This window comes from Ramularia collo-cygni, assembly GCF_900074925.1.
Source record: "Ramularia collo-cygni strain URUG2 genome assembly, contig: RCC_scaffold11, whole genome shotgun sequence".
NCBI lineage: Eukaryota > Fungi > Ascomycota > Dothideomycetes > Mycosphaerellales > Mycosphaerellaceae > Ramularia > Ramularia collo-cygni.
The window spans coordinates 82167-107369 of record NW_019716265.1 but is presented as its reverse complement, the minus strand read 5'-3'; the positions used below and the strand labels follow the sequence as shown (position 1 = coordinate 107369).

General features: G+C 51.6%; 9 protein-coding genes and 1 non-coding gene; 4 read left to right on the top strand and 6 right to left on the bottom strand.

Annotated features, from left to right (window-relative positions):
* Nucleotides 1–390: 390 nt before the first annotated feature.
* RCC_07109 (uncharacterized protein) lies at nucleotides 391–2556 on the top strand (the record flags this gene model as incomplete). The annotated part of the gene is made up of 1 exon (XM_023772367.1): nucleotides 391–2556. One exon carries the CDS (start codon nucleotides 391–393, stop codon nucleotides 2554–2556), a length of 2166 nt encoding a protein of 721 aa, XP_023628135.1.
* Nucleotides 2557–6089: 3533 nt separating this feature from the next.
* Nucleotides 6090–8215, bottom strand: RCC_07108 (uncharacterized protein; the record flags this gene model as incomplete). XM_023772366.1 has 2 exons in its annotated part: nucleotides 6090–7760; nucleotides 7808–8215. 2 exons carry the CDS (start codon nucleotides 8213–8215, stop codon nucleotides 6090–6092), a joined length of 2079 nt encoding a protein of 692 aa, XP_023628134.1.
* An 841-nt stretch (nucleotides 8216–9056) lies between these two features.
* tRNA lies at nucleotides 9057–9151 on the top strand. One transcript has 2 exons: nucleotides 9057–9093; nucleotides 9117–9151. It is a non-coding gene; the product is annotated as a tRNA-His (tRNA).
* A 576-nt stretch (nucleotides 9152–9727) lies between these two features.
* On the bottom strand, nucleotides 9728–11210 carry RCC_07107 (GTP-binding protein 1; the record flags this gene model as incomplete). XM_023772365.1 has 8 exons in its annotated part: nucleotides 9728–9797; nucleotides 9851–10232; nucleotides 10282–10537; nucleotides 10584–10905; nucleotides 10962–10986; nucleotides 11036–11050; nucleotides 11100–11128; nucleotides 11182–11210. 8 exons carry the CDS (start codon nucleotides 11208–11210, stop codon nucleotides 9728–9730), a joined length of 1128 nt encoding a protein of 375 aa, XP_023628133.1.
* A 362-nt stretch (nucleotides 11211–11572) lies between these two features.
* Nucleotides 11573–13183, top strand: RCC_07106 (uncharacterized protein; the record flags this gene model as incomplete). Its single annotated transcript, XM_023772364.1, has 1 exon — nucleotides 11573–13183. The coding sequence occupies one exon, from the start codon at nucleotides 11573–11575 to the stop codon at nucleotides 13181–13183; it is 1611 nt and encodes a 536-aa protein (XP_023628132.1).
* Nucleotides 13184–13480: 297 nt separating this feature from the next.
* Nucleotides 13481–14900, bottom strand: RCC_07105 (related to tetracycline resistance protein; the record flags this gene model as incomplete). XM_023772363.1 has 2 exons in its annotated part: nucleotides 13481–14752; nucleotides 14823–14900. 2 exons carry the CDS (start codon nucleotides 14898–14900, stop codon nucleotides 13481–13483), a joined length of 1350 nt encoding a protein of 449 aa, XP_023628131.1.
* A 497-nt stretch (nucleotides 14901–15397) lies between these two features.
* On the top strand, nucleotides 15398–16884 carry RCC_07104 (probable saccharopine reductase; the record flags this gene model as incomplete). XM_023772362.1 has 3 exons in its annotated part: nucleotides 15398–15408; nucleotides 15486–15568; nucleotides 15629–16884. The coding sequence occupies 3 exons, from the start codon at nucleotides 15398–15400 to the stop codon at nucleotides 16882–16884; spliced, it is 1350 nt and encodes a 449-aa protein (XP_023628130.1).
* Nucleotides 16885–17296: 412 nt separating this feature from the next.
* Nucleotides 17297–18015, bottom strand: RCC_07103 (uncharacterized protein; the record flags this gene model as incomplete). XM_023772361.1 has 2 exons in its annotated part: nucleotides 17297–17480; nucleotides 17546–18015. 2 exons carry the CDS (start codon nucleotides 18013–18015, stop codon nucleotides 17297–17299), a joined length of 654 nt encoding a protein of 217 aa, XP_023628129.1.
* Nucleotides 18016–19214: 1199 nt separating this feature from the next.
* RCC_07102 (probable serine/threonine-protein kinase hal4) lies at nucleotides 19215–20856 on the bottom strand (the record flags this gene model as incomplete). XM_023772360.1 has 2 exons in its annotated part: nucleotides 19215–19346; nucleotides 19399–20856. The coding sequence occupies 2 exons, from the start codon at nucleotides 20854–20856 to the stop codon at nucleotides 19215–19217; spliced, it is 1590 nt and encodes a 529-aa protein (XP_023628128.1).
* A 2162-nt stretch (nucleotides 20857–23018) lies between these two features.
* Nucleotides 23019–23562, bottom strand: RCC_07101 (related to single-stranded DNA-binding protein; the record flags this gene model as incomplete). XM_023772359.1 has 3 exons in its annotated part: nucleotides 23019–23077; nucleotides 23129–23217; nucleotides 23285–23562. 3 exons carry the CDS (start codon nucleotides 23560–23562, stop codon nucleotides 23019–23021), a joined length of 426 nt encoding a protein of 141 aa, XP_023628127.1.
* Nucleotides 23563–25203: the final 1641 nt, after the last annotated feature.

Here is a 25203-nt window from a genome sequence, read left to right as displayed (position 1 = left end):
ACAACAAGCGCGAAAGAKGTTAGGACAAGGAACGAACGGACAATCTCCACGGCCGACGGGAAGGAAAGGGAAGGCAAGGGCAACAATCACGCCTCGAGGCGGACCAAGAAGTGTCTTGGACGAGCAGACAGAGGGTCTTTGTGGAAGTGTACAATGCAGCGGAGTGGGTAGAAGGTACATTTCGCTTCCACCGCTCCCGACGAGCACGCGTTTCTTCCAGCAATCCCCATCTATTTAAGCCACCACCACCCTTCACCCGCCTTCGACGCCATCTTGTCCCCACCTGCCGGTGCTGGAATTCCCTCCAAGACGGAATCGAAGAGCACACGCGAAAAGACGGGCTCCACCAACGCATCTGGCATCCACCAGCAGCGGAAAGCTGCAGCCTCGATGCAGCCGAACCGCAAACGCCCGGCGCCCGGTGCATCGCCATTGGCTCAGCACAACATGTCTGCGCCGTCGAGCTGGGACCCACCGCAAATGCCTTTCCCGACAGACTACAATGCCAACTTTGACTATCCCCTCCCCGACAGCGGCAACCAGTCCTTTGACTTTTCCTCGGACCCGTCACTCTTCGGTGCACAGCAGTTCAACACATTCAACACCAATGCGAGCAGTGTCAACGCCAACAACAATCTGCCGGTGCAGTCCACCGAAATCGTGCGGCGGCCGCGCAACAACCAGCTCGCACAGCAGCAGCACTCGCAATATGCCGCGAGCAACATGAACAACCACTCGCAGACTCCGCAAGATGAAGAAGATGAGCCCGACGAGGCTACTGTTCAGGCCATGGTTGCTCAGGCAAAGAAGGGGGATGGCAATGGCAAGAGGAAGGACATTCCGCCGTTTGTGAAGAAGCTCAGCAACTTCCTCAACCAGGAAGACCGCACCAATCTCATTCGGTGGTCGAGCGATGGCAAGTCGTTTGTCGTGCTGGACGAGGACGAGTTCGCGCGCACCATGATCCCAGAGCTCTTCAAACACAACAACTACGCCTCATTCGTGCGTCAACTCAACATGTACGGCTTCCACAAGGCTGTCGATATCAAAGACGGATCTCTGCATCAGTCAGAACTGGCGAGAAGTAACAAGAAGCCGCCCAGCACGTACAAGCACAAGTACTTTCAAAGAAACCGCCCGGACCTGCTGTGGCTCATCTCAAAACCTAACGCCAAAGCGAATAACAAGCGGCCGAAGCGCGAGGGAAAGGAGGGCTTCGACAGCGACGAAGAGCGCTACAACTCGCCGGTTCCAGATGGCCGGCCTCAAGCTGGGTTGGGAGGCGCAGGTGGAACTCAAGATGTCATGACGCTTCCTCGGAATGAGCTGAATACGTTGAAGCAAGAGCTTGCCAAACTACAACAACAGCAGAGCATGATATCCTCAATGATCACCAAACTCAAACAGCAGAATGATCAATTCTATCGGCAAGCATCGCAATTTCAAAGCCTACACGACCGGCACGAGAACTCCATCAACGCGATCCTTACTTTCTTGGCAACATTCTACAACCGTAGTCTGGAAGATCCAGATGGACAGAATCTGGTGAACATGTTCAGTAACGTCGGTCCGAACAATCAGCCTCCACAAGGTGGTGTGGTTGAGGAGTTCAACGATGGTACCCCGGACAACACAGACACTCGACTTCAGCGATACGTAAAACGGCCACAACTACTTCTCACAGGCTCACAGTCTTCGCCTTCACCTGGATCTCTCCAACCTGGCCAGACTTCGACCACACCAAACTCTAATCGCCGGTCGAACAGCCCGCCAAACAACATAGCCAAACGCGAAAGTTCCGCGAGCGTCCCACCACTTGCGCAATCTCGCAGCCCTGCCATCACCAATGACGCACCAGATGTAATGACAGGCAATGACCAGCTCACCAGCGCTTTTCAAGGAATCAACCAGTCACACGGGCATTCTTCTCAACTTAGTGGCGATGGCAGACAGCAGTTTATGGATGTGCTGAACCAAGTCGGTGGTGGCGGAAATGGAGGTCAGCAGCATATTCAAGACATGCATGATACTGTGGTCGAGAACAGCAATCAGCTCGCCGCCTTGGGCAATCAGCAGAGGAACATTGATGAGGGCATTCGGAATGTGCAGGAAAAGCTTCAGCGCATCGGTTCGGGTTTCACGCCGCCTTTGCTGCCAGATTCTGGGCCGGACTTCGGTTTCCCTGCGTTTGGTGTCGATGGTCAGCAGGCTCCAAATAGTCAACTTGAGTTTGACGACTTCCTCAACAGCCTTGGCAATGACGGGACCGATAATCCTCCCCCAGCAAACGACTTCTTCCCCGAGGGGCAAACCATCGATCCTGCGTTTGAAGACTTGTTGAATGAATCTGCGCAATATGACGGAAATGAGGGTATGTTTGGAGGAGGAAGTGGCCTGGGGTTTGATGATGCGAGCTCGACGCTGGAACCCGGAGCATTGTATGGGCAGCAGGGGAGGGTGGAAAGTCTGAATAGTAGTTCAGCTGCCAGTCCTGCTGTTGGAACGCTGGATGGCGATGGCGATGCACCGGATCGGAAAAGGTTGAGAACTGGGTAAAGCATTTCAATCCGAACGACAATGGTGTCTGCTTTGTGTGTAGATGGTTCACGTGTGGGATGTGGAAGCAGAGCATGTCGGAGATGGATATGATGTCCATTCTTTGCGGACGCGAGTAGATCTTACGAATTTATGATTACGTTGCATACAGGTTGCTTTGGATGGGGAAGAGAATCGAGTCTTTACTCCTAACTAACAGTTCATTCTTTCCTTCACGCCTTCCCCATTTGTGATAGGGAGGAAGTGTATTCCTTGCCCCGTTGATCATCCATTAGCGTGAAGAAGAGGACGGCGAATGAATGAATTGAATGACAAAATTGGACATCTACTGGTGGCTTTGTGAGCGCAGTTGTCTTTTTCTCCCCCGAGTCAAATACATGCTAGGTAGGCTAGTGTCGTGAGATCAAAACACGACCATACTTCGTCCGTTGGATCGATCTACACTCTAGCTTCCGATGCATCGGGTTTCATCCCGTCGAACAGCCCTTGGTGTGAAGAAGAGGACGACGAGTGAATGATGTCGTGATGATTTGAGGAGTTCAAGATTCCCATCTACTGAACAGCTGCTATAGAATTGCCTGTCCTCCAGCTGGACACCTACTGGTATTGGCAAAGGCAGGGCAAATGGATGACCTTGCAATGGCTTTCTCGTTTAGCATGTTGGTCTCTGGGTCACTTCCTAGCACCTTGTTCTACGGCATGCTTCCCGTCCAATGTTAGACTTTCAGCTCGATCGGAGCGAAAGCCGGGAGAGTGAATAGTTTGTAGATTGAGTTGTAGTAGTACAATCTTAATGCGAGACTTTGCATACATCCCTTAGTGCTGGGTAGAATACAACAAATGATGGATAGACTATAGCTAGATGTAAGAATTTGTATCGATGTGGTGTGTAGAAGATCAGTGGAAGAACCTTGGGCTACTTTCACTTAAATGCTAGAGTTTTAGCTAGTTCGGAGTAAAAGCCCGGAAAGTGAATAGATTGTAGATTGAGTTGTAATAGTACAATCTTAATGTGATACTTTGCGTACTTCCTTTAGTGCTAGGTAGAAGACAACAAATAATGGGCATGCTATAGCTAGATGTAAGAATTTACATTGATGTTGAGTGTAGAAGATCGGTGGAAGAACCTTGGGCTATTTTCATTCGAATGCTAGAATGAATTCGCTAGTTCGGAGTAAAAGCCCGGAAAGTGAATAGATCGTAGATTGAGTTGCGATGGTGGAATCTAAAGGCGATGCTTTCTATACATCCCTTAGTGCTTGTGGAAAGACAACAAATGATCATCATACCATTACAAAGATGTATAAGAGAGTACATCAATGTATCGTCTATAAGATCGCTGGAAGGGCCTTGGACTACTTACGTTAGTCCAAACACGTGAGATGGGGCGGAAGGCAGAACTTGGTGCCCCTTTAGTTTACCAGATACAGCTCTCGCTAGATGTCAGATGCTCTCTACTTCGATCTTCAATAAGACAAACGTTCCTCTATACTGTCGAGACTAGGGGAAGATCTCGAGACCATCGTACGGAGTCGCCGATCTGATCTTGACATCCGTTAGTGTCGAGAGGATGTTGGCGAATGACAATCTACACCATCCATTATCAAGGATGGTTCCAAGGTTCGAGTGATTGCTTCTATGGTGTTACTCTGAGCCTAGGTGGGTTGATCGATGTTTTTGCTGTCTTCATCGAAGCGACGGAAAGGGGCTGATTGTCACGGAATCGAACTTTTCGCCTAGCTACAGATCGCATCGACACACTTGTTCATCACTGGATCTTTCGCAATAAAGCATGGGTCTCTGATGTCCGTACTACCTGGTTATGGAAAAAGAATGTGTCGACGAGAGCGACTGCAATGCAAAGAGTCTTGGCATCGAGTACAGGAGCCTCAGGATATAACAGATACAGACAACTGCTCCTCGCGCCGACGCCCTTTGGCGCGGGTCCTTGTCCACGAATGGACAGAGGACCTACACTGATGAGGGTATGAACTCAAGTGGTTTGCCAAGAAAGTTTTCGTGGTCGTACCCTCTTAGGGGCGATGAGATCCGCTGGGCCAGCGTTGCTTCTGAACATCATACACAATTACATCTCGTAATGCAGGAAATCTCGGATGCGAAGCTTTGAAAGGTCGAATCGTTAAAGCCTGGTATTACGTGGAGTATGAGGACCATTGGAAACTTGGCTGCATTACTTGATCGTCTCAATATCTAAACCAAAAGCATTTGTCCTGCAAGAATGTTCCTCCGGTTAACGATACTGCTGAGCCATGACCGGAGCCAGCATCAAATCTCCCCCTCACACAAGACTCCCTTGTACTCAGCATGAAAGTGACCCACGGTAGAATTTCGCGTAGAGGCACAAATCATACCGTGATTGAGACAACCAGTCCAAGGAATCATATTCTGTGCCGCTGTCTGCAACCTCCGGCGCACTCGAGTGGGCAGCCGATGTGGACTTCTTGTTGAGATGGAGCATGACGAAGGAAATCCCGATGATGACGCCACAAACTATGGCTAGAATCGGCACACAGAAGCACAAGATCCGCCGTGCCCTTGCGCTGATTCTTCGGTCTGGTTTAGTGCGGGCAATGTAGTGGGATTGTCCAGACTCCAGGTTTGTGCATGTGACAGACACTTCGATTGCGGAATTGGGTTTCGAGGTTCTGGAGTTCGAGTGCGAGCGGAAACCTGCTTTGAGCTTTTTCCTGCTGAGAGGAGCTAGTTTCGCGCGGAGTTTCTGGCGGCCGCGATGTGGATGTGTTGGGTGTGGTTTTGGTAAGGTCTCCATTGTATTGTTGTTTCGTGGTCCGCTGTGATATGGGTTTGAGGTAGTGCTCGAGGGTAAACGTCCCATCCTCTGGCAGTCATCAGTATGGGGGAAAGACATGGCAATCTGGTTGACTGAATGGGTGGTCTGGAGGGCAATAAAGTTACGCAGAGTAAGTCGGACTGTAAAGCTATAAAGCTGGAACGAACGTGCTTTTTAATGTAGCACTCATGGACGGAGCAGCACAGGCCAGAAACATGGAGAGACCGCTCCAGATTGTTTCTTCCAAGGCGAGAGACGCTGATGGTACCAGAATCCACGGCCATGGGTACGTCTATAGCGATGTAACATTTCAGGTGACCGATGAGCCTTGCGTCTAGGAGAAGGCCTGGTTGATCTCGGCTGCTACTACACTTGGAGGCTGTTCTATTACGTCTTTGACGGGTTCGGTCGGCTCAAGGAGATGCTTCAGCTTCTGGTCGTATCCGCGGCTATCAAGATCAGTGAGCATTGAATCATCCATCTTACATGATTGGACAGTTGCACTTACTGTACGGCTACAATCCAAGCTGTGCAGCCTTGGGTGTTTCGGCTTCTCAGGCTTGAGCCCGCTTGAACAAGAATCTCGACAATTTCCAGCGAGCCAATAACAGCGGCAGCTTCAAGGGGCGTACTTCCCGTMTTGACACTTCGCATTGACGTTCGCTCCTTTCTGTACCAGCATGACAACCGCGTCGAAGTGCGACTTCTCTATCGCCTGAATTCAAGCTGTCTTACCAACCTCGTCTGCAGCTTCAAGATCTGCACCGAGCTCAGCAAGAACAGCGATTTCTTCAACATGACCTTTGAACGCAGCCGCCATCAAAGGTGTCGTTTTCCAGTGCGGCTTGACTTTAACAGACCCAGTAGCATCAATGTCGGCTCCGGCTTCAGCAAGCAGTTTAATGACCTCAGCTCGACCCATTGATGCTGCAATCCAGATAGGAGTGAATCCATCAGACCTCGGTGTTTCCACTTGTGCTTTATTATCAATGAGAAGACGTGCAATATCTGCATGTCCATGATGAGCTGCCTCGGCCAGTGCTGTATGGCCCCAGTCTCCTTGACCATTGACATCAGCGTCGAAGTTGAGGAGCAGCTCAACGCAGCTAAATTTGCCTCGCTGAGCCGCCTTGGTTAATGGAGTGTGACCGCGTTCGTTCTTCCAATGAGTGCTGACACCATGCTCTAACAACACCCGCAGAACATCAGTATGGCCCATTTCAGCGGCCAAATGAATTGACATGTTGCGTTTTGCATCTGTAGCCTGAGCGTTGGCATTTCTGCTCAGAAGGAACTTGATAAATTCGAGATGACCTTGGGATGACGCCCTCAACAGCGGAGTCTGCTTTTCAGAATCAAGCGTGTTCACACTCGATCCTGCATCGACCAGCAGCCTTGCATTTTCAAAATGTCGTCGAACACAGGCTTCCGCAAGAGGGGAGTTCCCAGACTCGAGTCGTACTTCAATTTTGGCGCGCTTTTTCAACAGCATCTGAACCACTTCCAGCCTACCGTCTCTCACAGCCTGCAGGAGAGGATTCCATTCTCCATTGCTAGGCAGCTCGATATTTGCATCGTGCTCCAGGAGTAATCTGCAGATCTCTACATTTCCGTGTCTTGCAGCAACCGTTAGAGCAGTACCTCCCCAGTGTCTTCTTGCGTTGACATCGGCACGCTGACTGATGAAGTATTTGACACCAGGAAGGTCACCCAACCAGGCCATGTGATAGAGTCCAGCACCATCGTCATCTTCTTTACCAGGTACAGTTTCCAGAAGCCAAGCTACCGCGGGACAGTCTACAGCATAGAAGGCAGCGTTCCTACCCGTATCATCTTCGAGAGACTTGTCCACTCCAGCCTCAAGTAAGATCCGCACCACGTCTGGTCTTCGGTACAGAACCGCGTACATCAAAGCAGTGCGTCCTTCATTCTCCTCTGCGTTCACCGTGATACCATGTTCACTCAGGAGCCGTTTAGCAACATCTCCAGTTCTAGCCAGGTGAAGCGCAGTGCATCCTTGTTCGTCCTTTGCATTGATGTCTGCCCGGCTGGAGCGTAWGATCTGCCTGACCTCGGAGATATCACCCTTTTGGGCCGCCGTGTGGAGCTCGGTCGTTTGACGGACTGGGCTCGCTGATGAATATGATGGTGGCGGCTCTGGATTCCACGCTCTTGCACTCACGAGAGTAAGCAGCTTATCTTGACCGGTGAGAAGTTGCGCCAGGACGCCGGCTTGGCTTGTCAGCTGAACATCGAGATTCTCGCTGCTCTGTAAGACGGTGCGTATGACTTCTTGTGCTCGCTCGTCAAGGGCTTTGAACTGTTCACTGCTTTGTAGATCAATACGGTCTAGTCGTGTTCGCAGGCCAAACAAAATGCGTGWATCGAGCTCCTGCTGAACATCAGTAACCGTGCTGGCTCTAGCAGACATAAACCGACCTTGTGATATTTCTCAAGTCGTGCAGCAATCTTATCAATGTCATCTTTCTGCCATACGGACATCAAAGCCTGCCGATAGCTCTTCCATCGCCGATGCTTTCCTTGAACTTTCAACTTGTCTAGCCGCTCTGTCAATTCGCTGSCAATGCTCGCGCAGTGAGAGCTGATGATCCGTAACCGCTTTTCATCTGGCTCAAGTGGTTGGTTGGCTAGGCACTGTGCTTGCACCTTTGACAGCTCATGGGTCATGTCTCTGAGATCTTTTGCAACATCCTCGGCTGCTTTGTTTTGAATAAGCAGTCCGTCAGAAGCGTGGAAGATCTCATTTCCTGCAGAGACCAGCTCCGAGGCGAATTGTATTACTTGAATGACTCCGCACGCCAGGGAAAATGCGCTCAATGGATCCATGGCAGATGGGGAACGACTTTGCGCCTGACAATCTGAAAAAATATCCTCGCAGATGTGGGATGTGATGAAGGTGTTGTTGAAGACGTGCAGGACTCAGCCGCAACTAGCTGCATATCTAGCGGGGATCATTCTTCCTGCGCAGGATTGGCCCATCCCATACAAAATCTGCACTCCCATACTGACCTGGTTTGACATGTTGAATGAAGCGAGTGCCAGTTTATTACTCTGTGAGTTGAGTTCCTCTAAACTGTCTTCCAGTAACTTCCTTAGGCAAATCAACGTTCAAGCTCGCGTTCGCATGGACTCCTTTTCCGAAGTAGGGTATCCTTGGGAGTTTGGAACTCGTGCTCTTCGTTGCCAATACCAGACTTGTCGGATTGTCACAGTTCCAGGCTTTGCAACTGCAGGTCCATCTACGCGAGAGTACTTCATCAAGCCGATCAGATCGATGAGTCTGCGTCGCAATTAGCAACGCTTATCTACCCATGCAGAAGTAGTCGTCGTAGATTGTGCACGGATATGGTCGAAGGAGGTTGATGATAGTCAAAGGATGATGAAAGAAGATGGTGATGTGGAAGGAAAGTCAGAACGTGCCAAGAATGCCAAATTCGTTGCGATTCGGATCTGCAACACTGACTAGAGTGTGAAGTGGATGAATCTAGCTGAATTCGTGTCAGGAACGGCATGTGATGCGATGTGATGAGATTGAAAATGTTCAAGTCTCATTACTTCAGTCTCCATTTGGACTCTACTTCACCGAGGTGCTGCGCTAGAAGCTGGGTAAAGCTCGGGCCCAACAGTACAGGTTATTATGTACAGTGCTGAATTTTCAATTTGCCAAGCCGTTGTAGTATAGTGGTTAGTACTTTCGCTTGTGGTTGAGCACAGCTCCTCTGCAATCCGCGAACATCCCCTGTTCGAATCAGGGCAACGGCATATAACCGCCGATTCATTTTTGCCATTTTGATCCTCATCAACTGCCTCTGCTCGCCTGTCAGTCAGGTAGTCTAGGCTTTTGTACTCATGATACATACCTTCATGGACGTCGGAAGCACATGAACATCATATTCTCGATCGATTGCCTAATTGGGAAGGAGCGACGACGTTGAGTGAATGTTTTGTGCGGAAATGAGTCGGTCTGGGAAGTAGCAAACATTTTGTTTGTTTGAGCCGACGTCGTGCCGGTCCAGAAACAAACGACGATGGAGACGCACTGGGCCTTAACGCCGCTTCTCATTTTGAAGATATCGACTCTGGTGGCAAGTAAGTTGTGACTTCATGGTCGGTCCGAATATGTTCGTGACGTTGTGGGCAATGAAATACCCCGCACGAAAGAGTCCAGGCACATACAGCCTTTCATCGCATCAGGGTAGAATGACGAGAGGACGAGCCTTTGTCCTTCTCATACTCGTCTCCGTCGCATTGGCTGAACACTCCACAACTGCAATGACAACATGCCACATCCTGACGGAGAAGCCGCTGATGCTCAACCCCTGATTCTTTGCGAAGAGTCTATTTGACAGCAAGACCGCTCTTGGTTCCCACTATGCTTACGACATCCTCGTCTGCGACTACATGCGATCTGTGAGGAAGGTCAGAAATCATTCACGAATTGCGGAATCCTCAACAACTTACAGTCCGACACGTTGGGGGATATGTCTTGCACTTGCACCCCATACCAACGCATACTTGAAACTGTCCTTGATACTCCGATGGATCTGATCGCAGACATCCTCAATCGTGCTGTTATTGCGAACGATTAGGGCCTCACTGAAGTCGGGATCAATTCCCTTGCGTTTCGTGTAGATTCGAATGAGGTGCAGCTCGTCCCAGCAACGATCGACCACCTCGCTGATACCAAGATCAAGCTCGCAGCTCATGACGACCGTGTTTGGTTCGCGAGCGAGGCTGTTGAGGAAGTCCAAGCTGATGCTATCGATCTTGTTGTAGACATACAGACACTTGATGTACGTCCGGTGGTCTTTCATGATGACATCAATGAACTGGTCGACCGTGGCTGTAAAATATCAGCAGAGCTTCAATGTTGAATGATGTTTAGACAATACCGTTCTCATCTCGCACGAGCACTTCGCAGTTGAGAATCTTGTAGTCGCGTAAGATGTTGTAAAGCATCTTCTCGTCTAGCTTCTTGGGAGGCGCAGAGAATGTGATCTTCATGCCACCAGCTTTCTTGGGTTTGAGATAGATGTTGGGAGGTTCCTGATTGAGTCTGATACCGACAGCTTCGAGTTCAGCCTCGAGAAGTGCTCTTTGCTCGGCCCGTTTTGTGGCGTCCAAGACCATGAGAACCATATCGCTTGTCTGAGACTGTCAGCTCTCTCCTCACCACAACGGTTCATATCCTTACCTTCGCAGCTGAAATGACCTGCCGACCACGTCCCTTCCCTTCAGAGGCACCCTCAATGATACCGGGAAGATCCAGCACTTGGATCTCGGCGCCACCATACTCGAGCACTCCGGGAATGGCAGTCAAGGTAGTAAAGGAGTATGCGGCAACCTCAGACTTGGTCTTCGTGACTTTGGACAAAAATGTTGACTTGCCCACCGACGGGAACCCAACAAGAGCTATTCGGGCATCTCCAGATTTTTGCACATCGAATCCCGTACCTGCAGCTCCTCCCGCTCCCGGACCTGGCTCGAGCAATTGCGCACGGTATCGGGCAAGTTTACTGTCGATTTTCAGTGACGTTGATTGTGCTGTTTGAAGAAATACTCCCCCGCTCACCCTTTCAATAGTCCAAGATGATATTCTGACGATTCTCAGCATGATCTCGAATCTAACTCAAGTAAGCAACGTACCGGTGGCCTTGTTCTCTTGGATCGGTTAGCGATGATCAACACGTCAAGTTTCGGGCATTTGTACTTTGTGTCCTCTTCATCTCATCCTCAATCCTGACCTCACCATCAGCGTCAATTCTTATGGGGCCCTCTTTTTCAATGCTTACTCCTTGATCTTTTCCGTGATGTTGACCATCTTGCCGGTAGTTCACTCGCACCGGCGAGTTTTCGATTTGCTGAATGAGCGACGGTTCGACAGAGACAACTTTTGCAAGATGTTTGCTCGTGCTGTTCAATCTTCGCTCGACCCGCCATCGGCACTCGGAGTTGAATGTGGCGGGCCGTTCCTTCTCCCGCTGTGTGGTATGGCCCGTGCTCTCGATCTCGAGATCGATCGCTGGAAACGTCACCACTCGACTGGTGCCGTGGCCACCACAACGAATCTTGGACTATCTCCATCATGTTCACCTACCAGCCTTGCTCGACCTCGTTCTCGAGATGGGTCACATCTCATCATCGACAACCAGCATCACTTGACGACACATCACTTTACTCAACATGCTTCCCCCTGGACTCGATACACCTCGACAGGTCAAAGCATTCTACGATGCTCGATACGCGTCTTTGATTGAATCCGGCGAATATCAGCCATTTCTCTACCCTTGGGCTACAGTGGGAGCAGGGCTTGTACTCTTGTACCTCCTTTTGGACCATCGAAGATCGCCTACATTACAAGCCGTCCGACTGCCACTGTTTGGCTTCTTATGTGCGTTTTCAACATGGTGCGTATTGACCAACAAAGCGCGGAGTCCGCCTGCCGCATATGGTGTGGGGCTTCTCTCTTCGTTCGGAACACTGTGGTGCGGAGCAATCATGTGTTTCAACGATTGTCAAACGACGTTCCAACGGATTGAACGCGCGGAGGACAAAACGCACGACGGTTCATCAAAGCGTATTTCGAGCACATCTGTGTCCAAACTTGGYCCAACCGGTGAGGTTTCCAGCAGTCAGCAATCTGGGAACATGTCACTTTCAACACAAGGACCATCTCAACGTACCGGCTCATTGATGTGGCAATCATACCCCGCTGGACCGTTTGTAGAGCGTCTCGATTGGGTGTTGGACATTTTCTGCTCATTCCGAGGCATTGGATGGGACTTTCATACTGCTGGGGTTCCTCCACCTCCGGACTTTGTACAGGCAGAACTGAATGGAACAGAATGTAAGCCCGAGGTGTCGCTCTTCATGGTCGACAGCAGAACGGGCACTCGACGTTTCATCGATCGAGCCGCGTTGCTGAGGCATGTCTGCATAAGACTAGTCGTTGGATACTTCGCGCTGGACATCGTCAAGACAATCATGCATAATGATGCCTACTTTTGGGGATACATGGATGCTCCGTCGCCGGAGTTCTTCCCGCACTACATTCGTAGCTCGTATGCTCTCGTCAAATCTTACAGKCTACTGGTCTCGTTAGCAGGCATACAGATCGCACTCTCGGAGATCTTCTGGATGGGACCTCTCTTCTTCTGTGGATTGTTGGGCACAAGCAGAATAGGTGTGCGAGGGGAACCATGGATGAACCCACCAGACTTCTTCGGAAATCTAAACCCAGTATTCAACCAGGGCTTAGCAGGATGGTGGGGAGGTTTCTGGCATCAGACATTTCGATTCGCATTCGAGGCACCTACAAAGTCTCTCTTGGAGTTTTTGAATATCGACAAAAAGACAACAGCAGGCCGAACGGTTGCACTATTCACGGCATTCTTCCTTAGCGGATGTCTTCATGCCTGCGGAAGTTATACACAACTTGGCGACACAAGACCCCTTCGAGGCCCGATGACGTTCTTCYTCATCCAGGCTGTTGGGATTTTCGGCCAGACGCTCTTGGTCGACCAGCTCAAAGCAGCAGGTCTTGTACAGTCAACGCCTAAGCTGTTGCGACAACTAGCGAACTTTGCTTTTACAATTGTATGGCTATACTTCTCTGCTCCACTTCTGGCAGATGACTTTGCAAAGGGCGGCGTTTGGTTATACGAGCCCTTGGCTTTCAGCCCATTGCGGTGGCTAGGATACGGCGCAAAGGACGACAATGGATGGGATCTCTGGTATGGTCTCGTATGGTGGCGGAATGGTGATCATTGGTGGAATACAGGTCTGGCATTTTGAGAGTGAGAGATTACATGTAGAACGTACCTGGATTAGACTGTGCGCCAGAACAGCATCACTCGCGGAACGACAGTTCTACTTTTACCACCCTCCTTCTCAGCATTTCGAAACAGCAAAGGGCTATCGGGGAGTGTTAGAGAATGAGCACGAGCGTCTGCCGTTGGGAGAGCCAACTCCATTAACGTTTGCTACGTCGAATTGGTCTCTCGAAATCTGAGTGAGCTTTCAATGCACTGGCTTCTTCGTACAAGTTCTGCTTTTGGCTATGATACATCTGATGCAAAGTCTGTTCCATACTCATGTCACTTTGATAGCGCTGCCGTTCAATTCGGCGACCTTCTTCACCTCCAAGCCTTTGGGAGCCTTGAGTCCTCCAAACACAAGCCCGCATACAGCAACCATTCCGGATCCTCCGATAATGTATGCCAGATCTCTGCCAGCCCACCAGTAGAGCGAGCAGAAGATCAACGGGCCCAGAGCACGACCAATTTGTCCGAAACTTCGGTGGTTTCCGAGCTTCTCGCCACGATCATCCACACTGGCCTCGAAGCTGGACAGACTGTTCAATCCAGTGACTACAGTACTGCTGGTCACTGCAAGCAGTGTCGCAGCAACGTACAACTCCTTCTCGGTCGTCACTCTTGACAGGAGAAAGAATGCAGCTGCTGCACTGGAGACGCCCAGCTGCACAACACGAAGCGGGTGCATTCTCCGAGTGACGCCACCTTGGAGCAAGCTGGCTACCAGCCCAATGTATCCGAGAAGCTTTCCAGTATCTTTGGAGGCGTATGAGAACAGATCGTAGGTCATGAAGGGCAAAGAGAACTCCATTCCACTGAAGAAGAGAATGAAGGAAAAGTGCGTCAGGTTGAGGACGAAGTGAGAGTTGGTCCTTTCTCCCTTGACGACAGGAAGCTTCTCTTTTCCAGTGGATCCGGCCGCGTTTGGCTGACTCCTAGGGTGAGTCTCCGGCAGAGCGTAGTAGAGGTAGATGGTCTCGGTAACGATCAAAGCGAGAGAAACACCTGCAGCGGTGGCGAATGGATTGGCCGCGACGGTGGTGATGTTTGCTAAGAAAGCACCGAGAGCTGGTCCAAAAGTGAAGGCAACAGAAAAGCACACGCCCACCAAAGCCATGGTCTTTCCACGGTCTGCATCAGTGCTGATGTCGGTGGCAATAGCCATTGCAAGCTGAACATTTCCTTCACTCAGACCGCCAACAATCCGACTGGCCAGGAAAGTTCGAAAGTCCGTTGCAGMACACCAGAGAGCCACCGAGGCGATGTTGCCACACATGGACCACATCAAAGCCGTTCGTCGACCATAGCGATCGGAGAGGGTTCCGATGATGGGAGAAGCGATGGCCTGACAGATCGAGAATAATGAGCCAAGTGCTCCTCCGAGTAGGACAATGTCGTATCTATCGTTGATCGGCCTTGCAAAGCTGTTCTTGTACGTGTTGAGTCCGTACAGCACTTGAGACAGCACGGTGTTGGAGGACTCGGTTTCAATATTCCGGTAAAACTCCAGCAGCTTGGGAAACAGCGGCAGGATGAATGTAAACGAGATCTACGGCGCGTCAGTCGCGTGTGAATCCTGCAGCTAAGATAACCTGGAAAAGGGGTGTCCGTTTTCTTACCAGGTCGAGAATCAAGGAGATGACCAAGACTTTGATGACCTTCTTTCGCATCGCCGGGGGGTAGGGTGCTTGTGCCATGACTTGGTGATGTTGATGTTGTCGGGACTCTGTGTTGAAAGCCGGCCTGAATAATAGACTCGGAGTCGTCTCGATCAAGTATTTATACCAGGAAATAAGCCGACATACGTGATCGCTGGATGGGTGGCTTATATTGCTGCTCCTTTCCTCGGCTGTCGAAATCAATAGCGACACGACACCTGGCCGGACTCGACGCGGAGTTGCTCGATCCCGCGCTCTCTGAAATGAGTGTGGCGCCCCGCAAATGTGGCGTCAACGGCGGCAGATCGTCCTCCATGTTGTACCCTGACAGCGACTCCGATGTTCGGCGTTGCGATGACGAACGATGGTGGGTGAAATTCTTTCCCACCAGCCAGCCAAGCGAGACACCGCAAACACCGTAACTATTGTATTGTTGAGAAGTGAGGATACAAAAAGACCCTCCTCAACAACAGACACTGCCCCCAAACAACCTTCACCAAACATCAACAACCACAATCACAGATATCCCCGCAATCATGGCTCCTCAGTAAGTGCATTGCCTCACTTCGGCCGGGCGTGTCTCGAGAATATACCCCACCGAATCACATGCTGATATGCCACTAGAAAGGTCCTCCTCCTCGGTGCAGGCTTCGTCACTCGTCCAACTGCCGTAGAGCTGGACAAGGCGGGTGTTGAGGTTACTGTCGGTGAGTTGCAATGACAACCTCCCACAATGTGCATGAGTCAATGCTGATGATCATCTCCAGCTTGCCGCACATTGGAGAGCTCCAAGAAGCTCGCCCAGGGCCTCAAGCACGCCAATGCCATCACCGTCGATGTCTCCAACGCAGAGGCATTGGAGAAGGAGATTAGCAAGGTGGATTTGGTCATCTCCTTGATCCCCTACACCTTCCACGCACAGGTCATCAAGGCTGCCATCAACCAGAAGAAGAATGTAGTCACCACATCCTACGTCTCCGAGGCCATGATGGCCCTCGACAAGGAGGCCAAGGAGGCCGGCATCACCGTCTYCAACGAGATTGGTCTTGATCCAGGTCTTGACCACCTCTACGCCGTCAAGACCATTGACGAAGTCCACAAAGCCGGCGGCAAGATCACCGGCTTCTTGTCGTACTGCGGTGGTCTCCCAGCACCAGAGAGCTCCGACAACCCACTCGGATACAAGTTCTCGTGGTCTCCCCGTGGTGTGCTTTTGGCCGCCCGCAACACCGCTACCTTCTTCAAGGACGGCAAGAAAGATTCCGTCTCCGGCGCCGACCTCATGAGCACCGCCAAGCCATACTTCATCTACCCAGGCTACGCATTCGAGGCCTACCCCAACCGCGACAGCACCCCATTCCGCGAGCGATACGACATCCCAGAGGCTCAGACTCTCATCCGTGGAACTCTTCGCTACCAGGGCAACCCAGCTTTCGTTCAGGCTTTCCAGGAGCTCGGCATGCTCAGTGATCAGGAGCATGACTTCCTCAAGCAGCCAATCTCATGGAAGGAGGCTTTCGGCAAGATTGTCGGTGCTACCAGCCACACCGAGCAGGACCTGACTTGGGCCGTCAGCTCCAAGGCCAAGTTCCGCAGCACAGAGGACAAGGACCGCATCCTTGCCGGTCTCCGCTGGTTCGGTCTGTTCAGCGACGACAAGATCGAGCCACGCGGTACCCCTCTCGACTGCCTCTGTGCGACACTGGAGAAGAAGATGCAGTACACCGAGGGTGAGCGTGACTTTGTCATGCTCCAGCACAAGTTTGAGATTGAGTGGGCCGATGGCAAGAAGGAGACTCGCACCTCAACTCTCTGCGATTATGGTGAGAAGGAGGGCAGCGGTGGTTACAGCGCCATGGCCCGACTTGTCGGTGTTCCTTGCGCCGTCGCTGTGCTTCTGATTCTCAACGGCGAGATCAAGGACAAGGGTATCCTCGCGCCAGTCACACCTGCGCTGGCCGAGCCTATCCGTCTGAAGCTTCTGGACTACGGTATTGAGCTCACAGAGAAGACCCTGGCTTAGTCGGCGAGAAACTGATGTGTGAGCCGAGCTGTGATTTGCCAGGGAAGGTGTTCTTGGTTGCCTGACTTGGAATGCCGTCAGGGCAGCAGAAGATAGAGTAGTCGTCACACGACGACAAGGAGCCAACCCAGCTGAACTGGTTCCCGGCAAAGGCATCACGAGTATGATGCAAATGACACAAATGACATAGACGAAATGAAGCACCATGAGCTTTGCAAGTTCCACTATCATCAGTTCTGTATCATTGACGCGGTCGTACAATTCTCGTAGCAATAACAGATCTGCAAACTCTAGCTACCTCGCCGACGCTCAAACAGTGAAAGGATCATCATCGTTCTATCCATTGTCCCTCGTCCTCCAATCAATTGCATCACCATATGTCCAACATGCCCGCAAGTACCAGCCCTCAAGATCATAAACAATACGCAGGCTGCTGACCAAGTCCATCGACAGCATCATGGTACTGTGAAGCAGCCCTACGAAGCGGCTGGACAGGAGGAGGAGGAGGTGGTGGTGGCAACTGTTCTCTCGCGGCGAGGTCTGAGTCTCGATTACCCTCGAGCGCATTCAACGCATCATTCGGCCCACCAGTTCGTCTAAGAAACGCAAGTCAGCGCCGAAATCAATCACACACATCTCTCTCATATCCAAAGACACTTACCCGAGATCAACATCCTCCAATCCATACGACTTCATCTTAACATCAGACATCTGCGCCTCTAGCGAAGAAGTTCGAGAGTCTCTCTTCAGCGGCAACAATAACACATCCGTCATTTTCCGCTTGGGCTTCACATCGATCCCGGCCACCAACACCCGCCTTTCTTCTTCCTCCCTCTGCAACGCCGCTTTAGCAGCCGCTTTAACAGCCTTCCTCTCAGCTTTACGACGCTCGTAGGATTTACATCGACGGGCTTTTTCATGGCTGTAGGACCACGTTGCACGTTTCCCGTCCTGGCCCATTCCGGCCATTCCGGCTGGGTTGAAGCCTGTGAGTTTGTAGTGCCAGTATTCGAAACCTTTCATGTCGTCGTCGTGGGTGTGGTCGCGTTCGTTGTCTGGGTCTGCGGCGTAGTCGTGGTTCCAGTTTTCTTTTAGGCGGGCACGGAGTTTTTTGAACCATTTGAATGTCATGATTGTTGGTTGTTTGGGAGAAGGTTGATGGGGGAGAAGATGTTGATGGGGAAGACGATGTCAATTGTGTTCTTGTTAAGAGCAGTGAGAATGGGTAGATATCTGTGAAATGTGCCAGTGTGTATTTCCCAAGCCATGCTAATGACCCAAGAAGAACGTGATGCCAGCGTGCGCTGTCAATGCGATCAACTGACCGAAAAGCTGGTGACATGCTGCTGCTGTGAATACAGAATGATCGACGTGGCAGAGATCAGGTCATTTGATTGCTGTACAAGGACACAGATCTCCACCTTGAAGAGTAGCGCAGCGGCCTTCAACCCCCTCGAACACCTCTATCCGTTGGCGGCTGCTTCGCTGAGTGCCATGTTCATTCATCTTGGACATCGATTCTGCGAGACCTTCAAAGGGTGAAAGGGAGAGTTGTGCCTCTTGCATGTCGTGAACTTCCTTGTGCGAACATCGGATCAATAGATGGTTTTGTTGAATAATCGCTGGGACCCATGTGAAATCTCGACGCTTTGGAACGGTCACAATTTCCTCATGCTTGCAATGCACTGCCGATACAGACGGGCTTCCATTCTTTCCATGGCGTTCATGCCGGATGAGGAGAGTCCAATCGGAAGACAAATCGCGGCGGGTCAGTCTTCTCACTACGCAGACTTCTCGCCCAACTTACACAGACTCGGCTGAATGATTTGCACTAGGTGTTGAGCCAACACATTGAACGAATGCATTCAATCGCTCCAAAACAGGCCGTATATACATCCATCGTTGATGCCTCATCATAACCCTTCCCAAATGCAAAGCCAGCCCCGGTTGATAGTCCATACCCAGAAATGCCGTCCTTTGATGCCGTGATCTCATAGTCGCCGTTCTTCCCCGCAGAACACATGACATGAAACTTCTCTCCATTTCCCGGAGCAGTAAATGTGAGCAGTCTTGCCGCCGCTCATTTCCTTTTGTTCCGCTTAAATGATGCAGTCATTTCCCGCTGAGCCCATTCATTTGAAAATCACTTTGTTGGGGTATCTGCTTGCCTCGCTCGCTGAACGCTCAGAAAACTCCCGCATGACGTGAAAGGGTGGAAGGGGAAGGGGAAGAAGAAGTGAAAGTGTGGGTGTTGGAAGAGAAAGTAGAAGCTAGAGCAGAAGAAGCGAAGTGGGCTGGAGTAGAAATCTCATCACCACGGCGAGTCTCTACTAGAGACCCTGCTCTCCAGCCTTGCAAAGCTTGATCCCCTTTCCCCACTCGGAATTGAGCACTTGATGCGCACTGATTCTGCGACTTGCGTTGGGGTCGAGGATGCTGTAAATGACATTTCGACAGCGCGCCTATGATTGAGATGATTAGCATGCGTTCCGAGAGCACAACAATATTACTTACCCGATGCAAAGTCTCAATAGGAGCGTAGCCTTCCTCGCTCTTTCTCCCACGAATGTAGTTTTCGTAGAATTCGTCCTCGTCCTTTTTTGCCACACGCCATAGATGTCTGCCGGTCCGCATGGCCATGTAAATGACACCGCAAGCCCATACATCGACAGCACGAGGGTCAAACTCCTTGTCCGTGTACTCCTCCGGAGCAATGTAAGGAGCACTGCCACAAAGACCAGCCGTCATGTGTGGTTCTGTTTCCCACGCCATGCGGAAGCACTCGCCGTTTCCAAAGTCGGTAATCTTCAGTGCGCCATGTGTGGTGAGGAGAAGATTCTCCGGTTTTAGGTCGCGATGTGCGACGCCCATTTCGTGAATGTACTCGACGCCACGCATGAGTTGGGCAAAGTAGCAATCGGCCTCGGTGACTTCCAGCTTGCCATTGGCTAGTACTAGTGAGTACAGATCGCCGCCAGCGCAGAATTCCATGACTTCGCAGTAGTCTCCCTTTGCATCCTCAAGTAGGTCCAAGGTGTGGATAACATTGGGATGCCGTAATGATGAGGATATGCAGAATTCCGAGTTGAGTCGTTTGCTGTACTTCTTCGAGTCTTCCTGCGGTCTCCGGCGGAACTCCTTGACGGCGTAGAGTTGCTCTTGTTTTGAGTTGTTTGGATCTGCCTTGTGTGCTATGCGAACGATTCCAAACGCACCACGGCCGACAATCTCCTGACACTTGCCATACTTTTGGACAAGAGACACGGTCGCATTAGGACCATCCCTCTTCTCCCTGGCCATCTTGTCCTTTTCATTCTTGATCTGGTCGACCCAGCTTGACATCAGGGACAGCGGCTGTTCCTCGCCGTGCTCCTTCTTCTTGCCGAGCATCAAGTCACGAAACATGTCGGATAACTTATCCTGTCGTTTTGCGCCTTTGAGCTGGTGGAAGTGTTCGCCGTTGTCATCCACCCAGAATCTCTTCGAAGCCGCAGTCTGCGCCGCATCGTCACGTTTCTCCTTCTTAACATCAGATCCGTTCCGAGCGGCGGAGCTCATCTTCTCCTTCTTTGACGAACTTCTAGACGGCAAGTCCGGACGTGCGTCTGATCCACTGCCTGTATCCTCCAGTGTAGACTCGAGTATCTTGTCGTTGGCTTCGCGCTTTCCTCCGTCCCGAGCAACATCGTTGGCATCGCGCTGTGAGAACATGCGGGTGATGCGCGATGAGAGAGTGGGGCGCTTCTGTACAACCGGCCGRGCTGGACGGTCACTCTTTTCGACGGTGGTCAACGTGTCCTGCGGCACGGACGATGATGGCGGTTGCACGGCATCGCCCTGCTGGGATGAAGTAAAGGATGATGCCGTCGAGGTCGAGGCTGTGGGTGGTGGCGAGACAGTCGCATCCTTTGCGGCGTTGGCATGGGCCGCGGGAGTTGCCACCGCCGGCGAGGTGGTGGTGTCCTCCGCCATGGCCATGATTGACAGGCCTCTGGGGTGACCGCTTCCGGGATTCGAGCGTCGGACCCTTGGCAGCGGGCAAAGGCAGGCAGAAAAGTGGGCTACTGTAGAATGAAGAGGACGTGTTTGTCGGTGGTGCAACGCAGAGCTCGGCCAGAGCAGAGCAGAGCAGAGCCCGGCGGCCTGACGACGGCGACGACGGCGACTGGCAGCTGACGCAAGATATTCCAGATGCAGAGTGACTCTGAGGTACCGCTGGAAAGGCGAGAAGCTTTTGCCCCAAGCAAGAGGGTGCTTGGCGCAGGCTGACGCCTCGTTAATCCCTCGTCTGGTTGTGCAGATCGTAACGCGGGAGGGAAAAATGGCGGTCAAATTGCTGGCAAAAGTCGCCGCAGCTGACAAACCGCACCCACTCAGCAAAAGCGTGGACGAAATGGAAGGGATGTGGGTGGAAGCTGGCCGGTCAGTGAGAACTAGCAGAGAGAGAGAGAGAGAGGTCCTCGAGGCGATCGAAGCTGCAGCCGCGGTTAATGGATGCTCAGGCCATTGGTGCCGTGTCGAGAGCTGTTGTTGTGCGGATGTTAACACATGATGAATAATATACGCGGACACGAGCGATGACAACTGCGACGGGGATGTGTGATGAGGATGATGCAAAGGTGAAGTTGGCGGTTGGAACGGCGAAAATATGGTAGTTCTACTGTGGAAACAGACTTTTGCAGAATAACAAAAATCGCTCAACTGGCAAGCGAGCCGCAAGCTTCAAAGAGGGCGCGGGCGTCTCGCATCGTTTTATTAATAACCCTCAAAAGGCACGTCGAGGCTCGAGGGCGGTCGAAGGGCTGGAACTCATCTCACGCGAAAGTAATGCAGCCGTGCGTGAGATTGTGAAACGCACAACAGCTCATTCACGCGTCGTCCACGCCGGCAAACTGTGAACCGTGGTGCACGCGCATTCTGCTAAAATTGACCACAMCTCTTCATGAACAACCTTGGAAGCACCTCTACAGCTTGCGGCTCAAAGGACCGGTCTCGTCTCGTGTAGTCACACATCGAGCCTCTGCGGCTTTCCCCACGCCACCAATCCTCATGAGAATCCCTCATTTCCAACAGTGATGAGAGAGGGGTTGCATCAAGCACCCGCCGAGCTCTCTCTCAAGTCCCACTCCCAGTAAATCCCGCATCCAAGATTCCTTGTGGCTGCCACGATCGTTGCCAAGTACTTGACATCCTACGCCGAGATGCTGGTGTTCATCATTGCGGCTTGACCGTTCGTCATCATGCGAGTCGCTACTTGGGTAGTTTCGAATTACAAATCCGTTTTGCCAGCTGTCGTGGATTTCCTGTTCGGCGACTTTTCGCCGCAAGCTTACGCCGTGTGATGRTGTGTTTAGTGCGATGCATAAAAGGCTGCATTCGTGGAAGTGGATGAATCATGGTGAATCAGCTCCTCTTCTACAAAGATTATGTMTAGCCAGGCCTTCGGAGGCTGGGATCCTTTCCACTGGTGGATATTGACCATCCTGCAAAAGTGCAGCATCCGAGAGAGCGGGGGTCCAATGTTGATGTGTGCAGACGCCTTCCGTGTGGTCTAACTCCGCGCCCTGTCGCATCGGACATTCGCTTCACAAGAAGAAAAATCCCCTGTCTCCTGGGGGTTTCGAGCGCTGCCAACGGCTCCACAGTCTCGTGGGGGTCTAGTCGATGTGGACGCTTTGAGTCTGCTGTGCGATGACGATGTAGCCAGGTCTGATCCGGTTGTTTGGCAGAGGTACAGATTGTGAAGAATGCTGCTCTTGGGACTGCTGAGCACTAACCGTGAACTGCTGTCTCACTCAAATGCACCTGTCCTGTGAGTCGTCGCACCTACTTGGTGTCGGGCTAGTGGATGTCCTTTGTCAAGCATGTCCTTTCCAATGTTGATTATCCACTCGCTTCTTCCCAATCTCACCAATGTGCATCATGGACAGCTGCTGAATCCGAAAACTTTGAGTTGGAGATTCTTTCCTTGCTCTCTACATATGAGAAGCCTATCTGGCCAAAGACCGATCATCGTGTCCTTTCTTCCTGTACGGTATGCACTGTCCCATCACCATTCAGCGCCAACTCCTTGCTGTCGAAGCCCATGGGTATAAAGAAGCACTGAACATTGTCCCTTGGAGGCCGACATTCGTCTACTCGCTACCCTCTGCGGACCCGTCGCGAGGCTTGCTGGAGAGGGTTTCGAAGCTGCCTGCTACGTTGTTAGCAATCCCTCTAATCCTTGTCTTCAAGGATAGCCTACGCTGCAAGAGGTTGAGCGCAGTACGCTTCTGACCATCCTCCGTCTCGTAGGAGTCCATTCGTGCCTCCGCCTCAACATACAGCTGCGATCTGAAAGCACTTGTCAGCATCTCCCATCTGAATTGACGTCTGATCCTCATCCCATCAATTGACTTACCCCTTTGGCAAGCTCAACAGCAATTCTCGCTGAGGGCCCTCCTGCATGAAGCTTGCGACTCTAAACCAGCTTGTGCTTCGGTTACCCTGCTCATCTCGTGGACCCGCGCTGACACCAAGGGCATATCGCACAATCTGCTTGCCAGATGCGGTGTCGAAGAGCTCAGGCGTATCGGCGAGACGGCCAATGATCTGCATCTTTGCGAGTGGGCGGGCGGCCGTCGTGGAGAATGCGCGGGTTGCTGCGCGTGGCAGGCTGTTGCGGAAGAGGGCGAGCATCGTGGCGTGTGTTTATTGGGTGATGAGATCAGTAGTGATGTGGCGAGGAAATTGATGATGAGTCTGGTGAAAGAGGGATTGGGGTGGTGTTCCTTGAAAGCTGCAATGCGACTTCCTCCAGCTTCAGCTCCAGGGGTGCGAAACGCGATCAGGCGCGACCAACGCGCCCAGCCAATCAGAGTCTTTCCACCTAGATCCAGTTGCATCAAACTTTGAACCCCGTGTCTCACTTCTGTAGCGTACCTCACCACGTTCCGAAACATCGACCCTGATTGTCGTTGGAAAGCGACGGCATTTCCATGTTCTCGACATCATCCATGGCGTCTCCACGCAGGGTTATCGGAGAAGAGGTCCCTCGAAGTCGATGACTTGGCCAGATACTCGGTCGATTGGATGGTGCTTGGGGACGAACGTCAGTTTGCTCTTCCAACACTCCTGCTCATGCTTCGCTGCGTCGGTCTGCCTGAGCCGGGAATAGCTCACTACAATCACCGGAGGCCGAGGGTCTGCTAGGGAAGACTCACATCTAGAAACGAGCTCTGTATCTGGGATCTTGGTCCGTCCGGGATCTTCCACCTTGGACTTTACTCCATCCCACCACGAAGATCAATCTGGAGTAGGACAACTCCAAGGTCCTGATCCAGATTTAGAAGTCATCCAGATGATAGCTCAGGGACTTGCCGGAATGTCATGTTTGAGAACATCACGTGTACCCGACCGGGACTCACAATTCAGGGCTGTATGGTATACGGGCAGGGTGGGGCCACTTCCAGACTCCGGAAAGATGGGTTTCGCAGCTATATCAAGGACGTCTAAAATAAAATTCGAGCCTTGGACGACGCATGCTGAAATTTCTCCTCATGTACACCTATCCTCTCAACAGCCTTTTCACGGCTATCTTGGATCTGTGTGATCAATCCTTGGGCGACGTTCTGATCTTGCAACCAAAGAGAATTTTCGTTTTCTCCGGTCCAAGGAAAGGGAAGAAGTTGCACGACGGTCATGATTACGACAATTTCTGCAGACTCAAGGTAGTAGAGTCCGACACATGCCACCTGTGTGTTCGGATGAATACGGGCATGAGTTGATAGGACAAACGAAGAATATCTTATGGTTCAATCCATTGTCAGAATCTTCATTGACTCATCACGAACGGTATACATGGTATCCTCTATGTCCTCACGGAGCTCGCGGAAACAAGTGACACGCAATCTATGCACCGATCCGAAGGGGGTGCCTACGGCGCAATCGATGTATATCTTCCCGTTTGGTAAGTTGACGGCTGAGCAACAGCCTAGAGTAGATGGCCCAGAATTAAACGCACAACCTCCATGTCACCTTTACGTGGGAGACCTCGGCGCTTCTACRAAAAATCTGTTGTGTGAGCTTGGCCGACCATATCATGTAGCTCGGGCCGTTATGTTTTATGGTAGAGGCTGCGGCGATGTTATGGTTGACGCACAATACAGTCTGCAGCTGCGATGCATAATGTCGGCGAGATTCGTTTGGGATAGGAGGCTGCTGCCGAAAGGTACCCACGAGTAATAAGGCTGGCTTCAACATCACCTCTTTGACTTCCAGGTTGGTTTAAGAACGCCGGCTTTTGCCAAATTTCCACTCTCCAATCCATGGACATGCTTG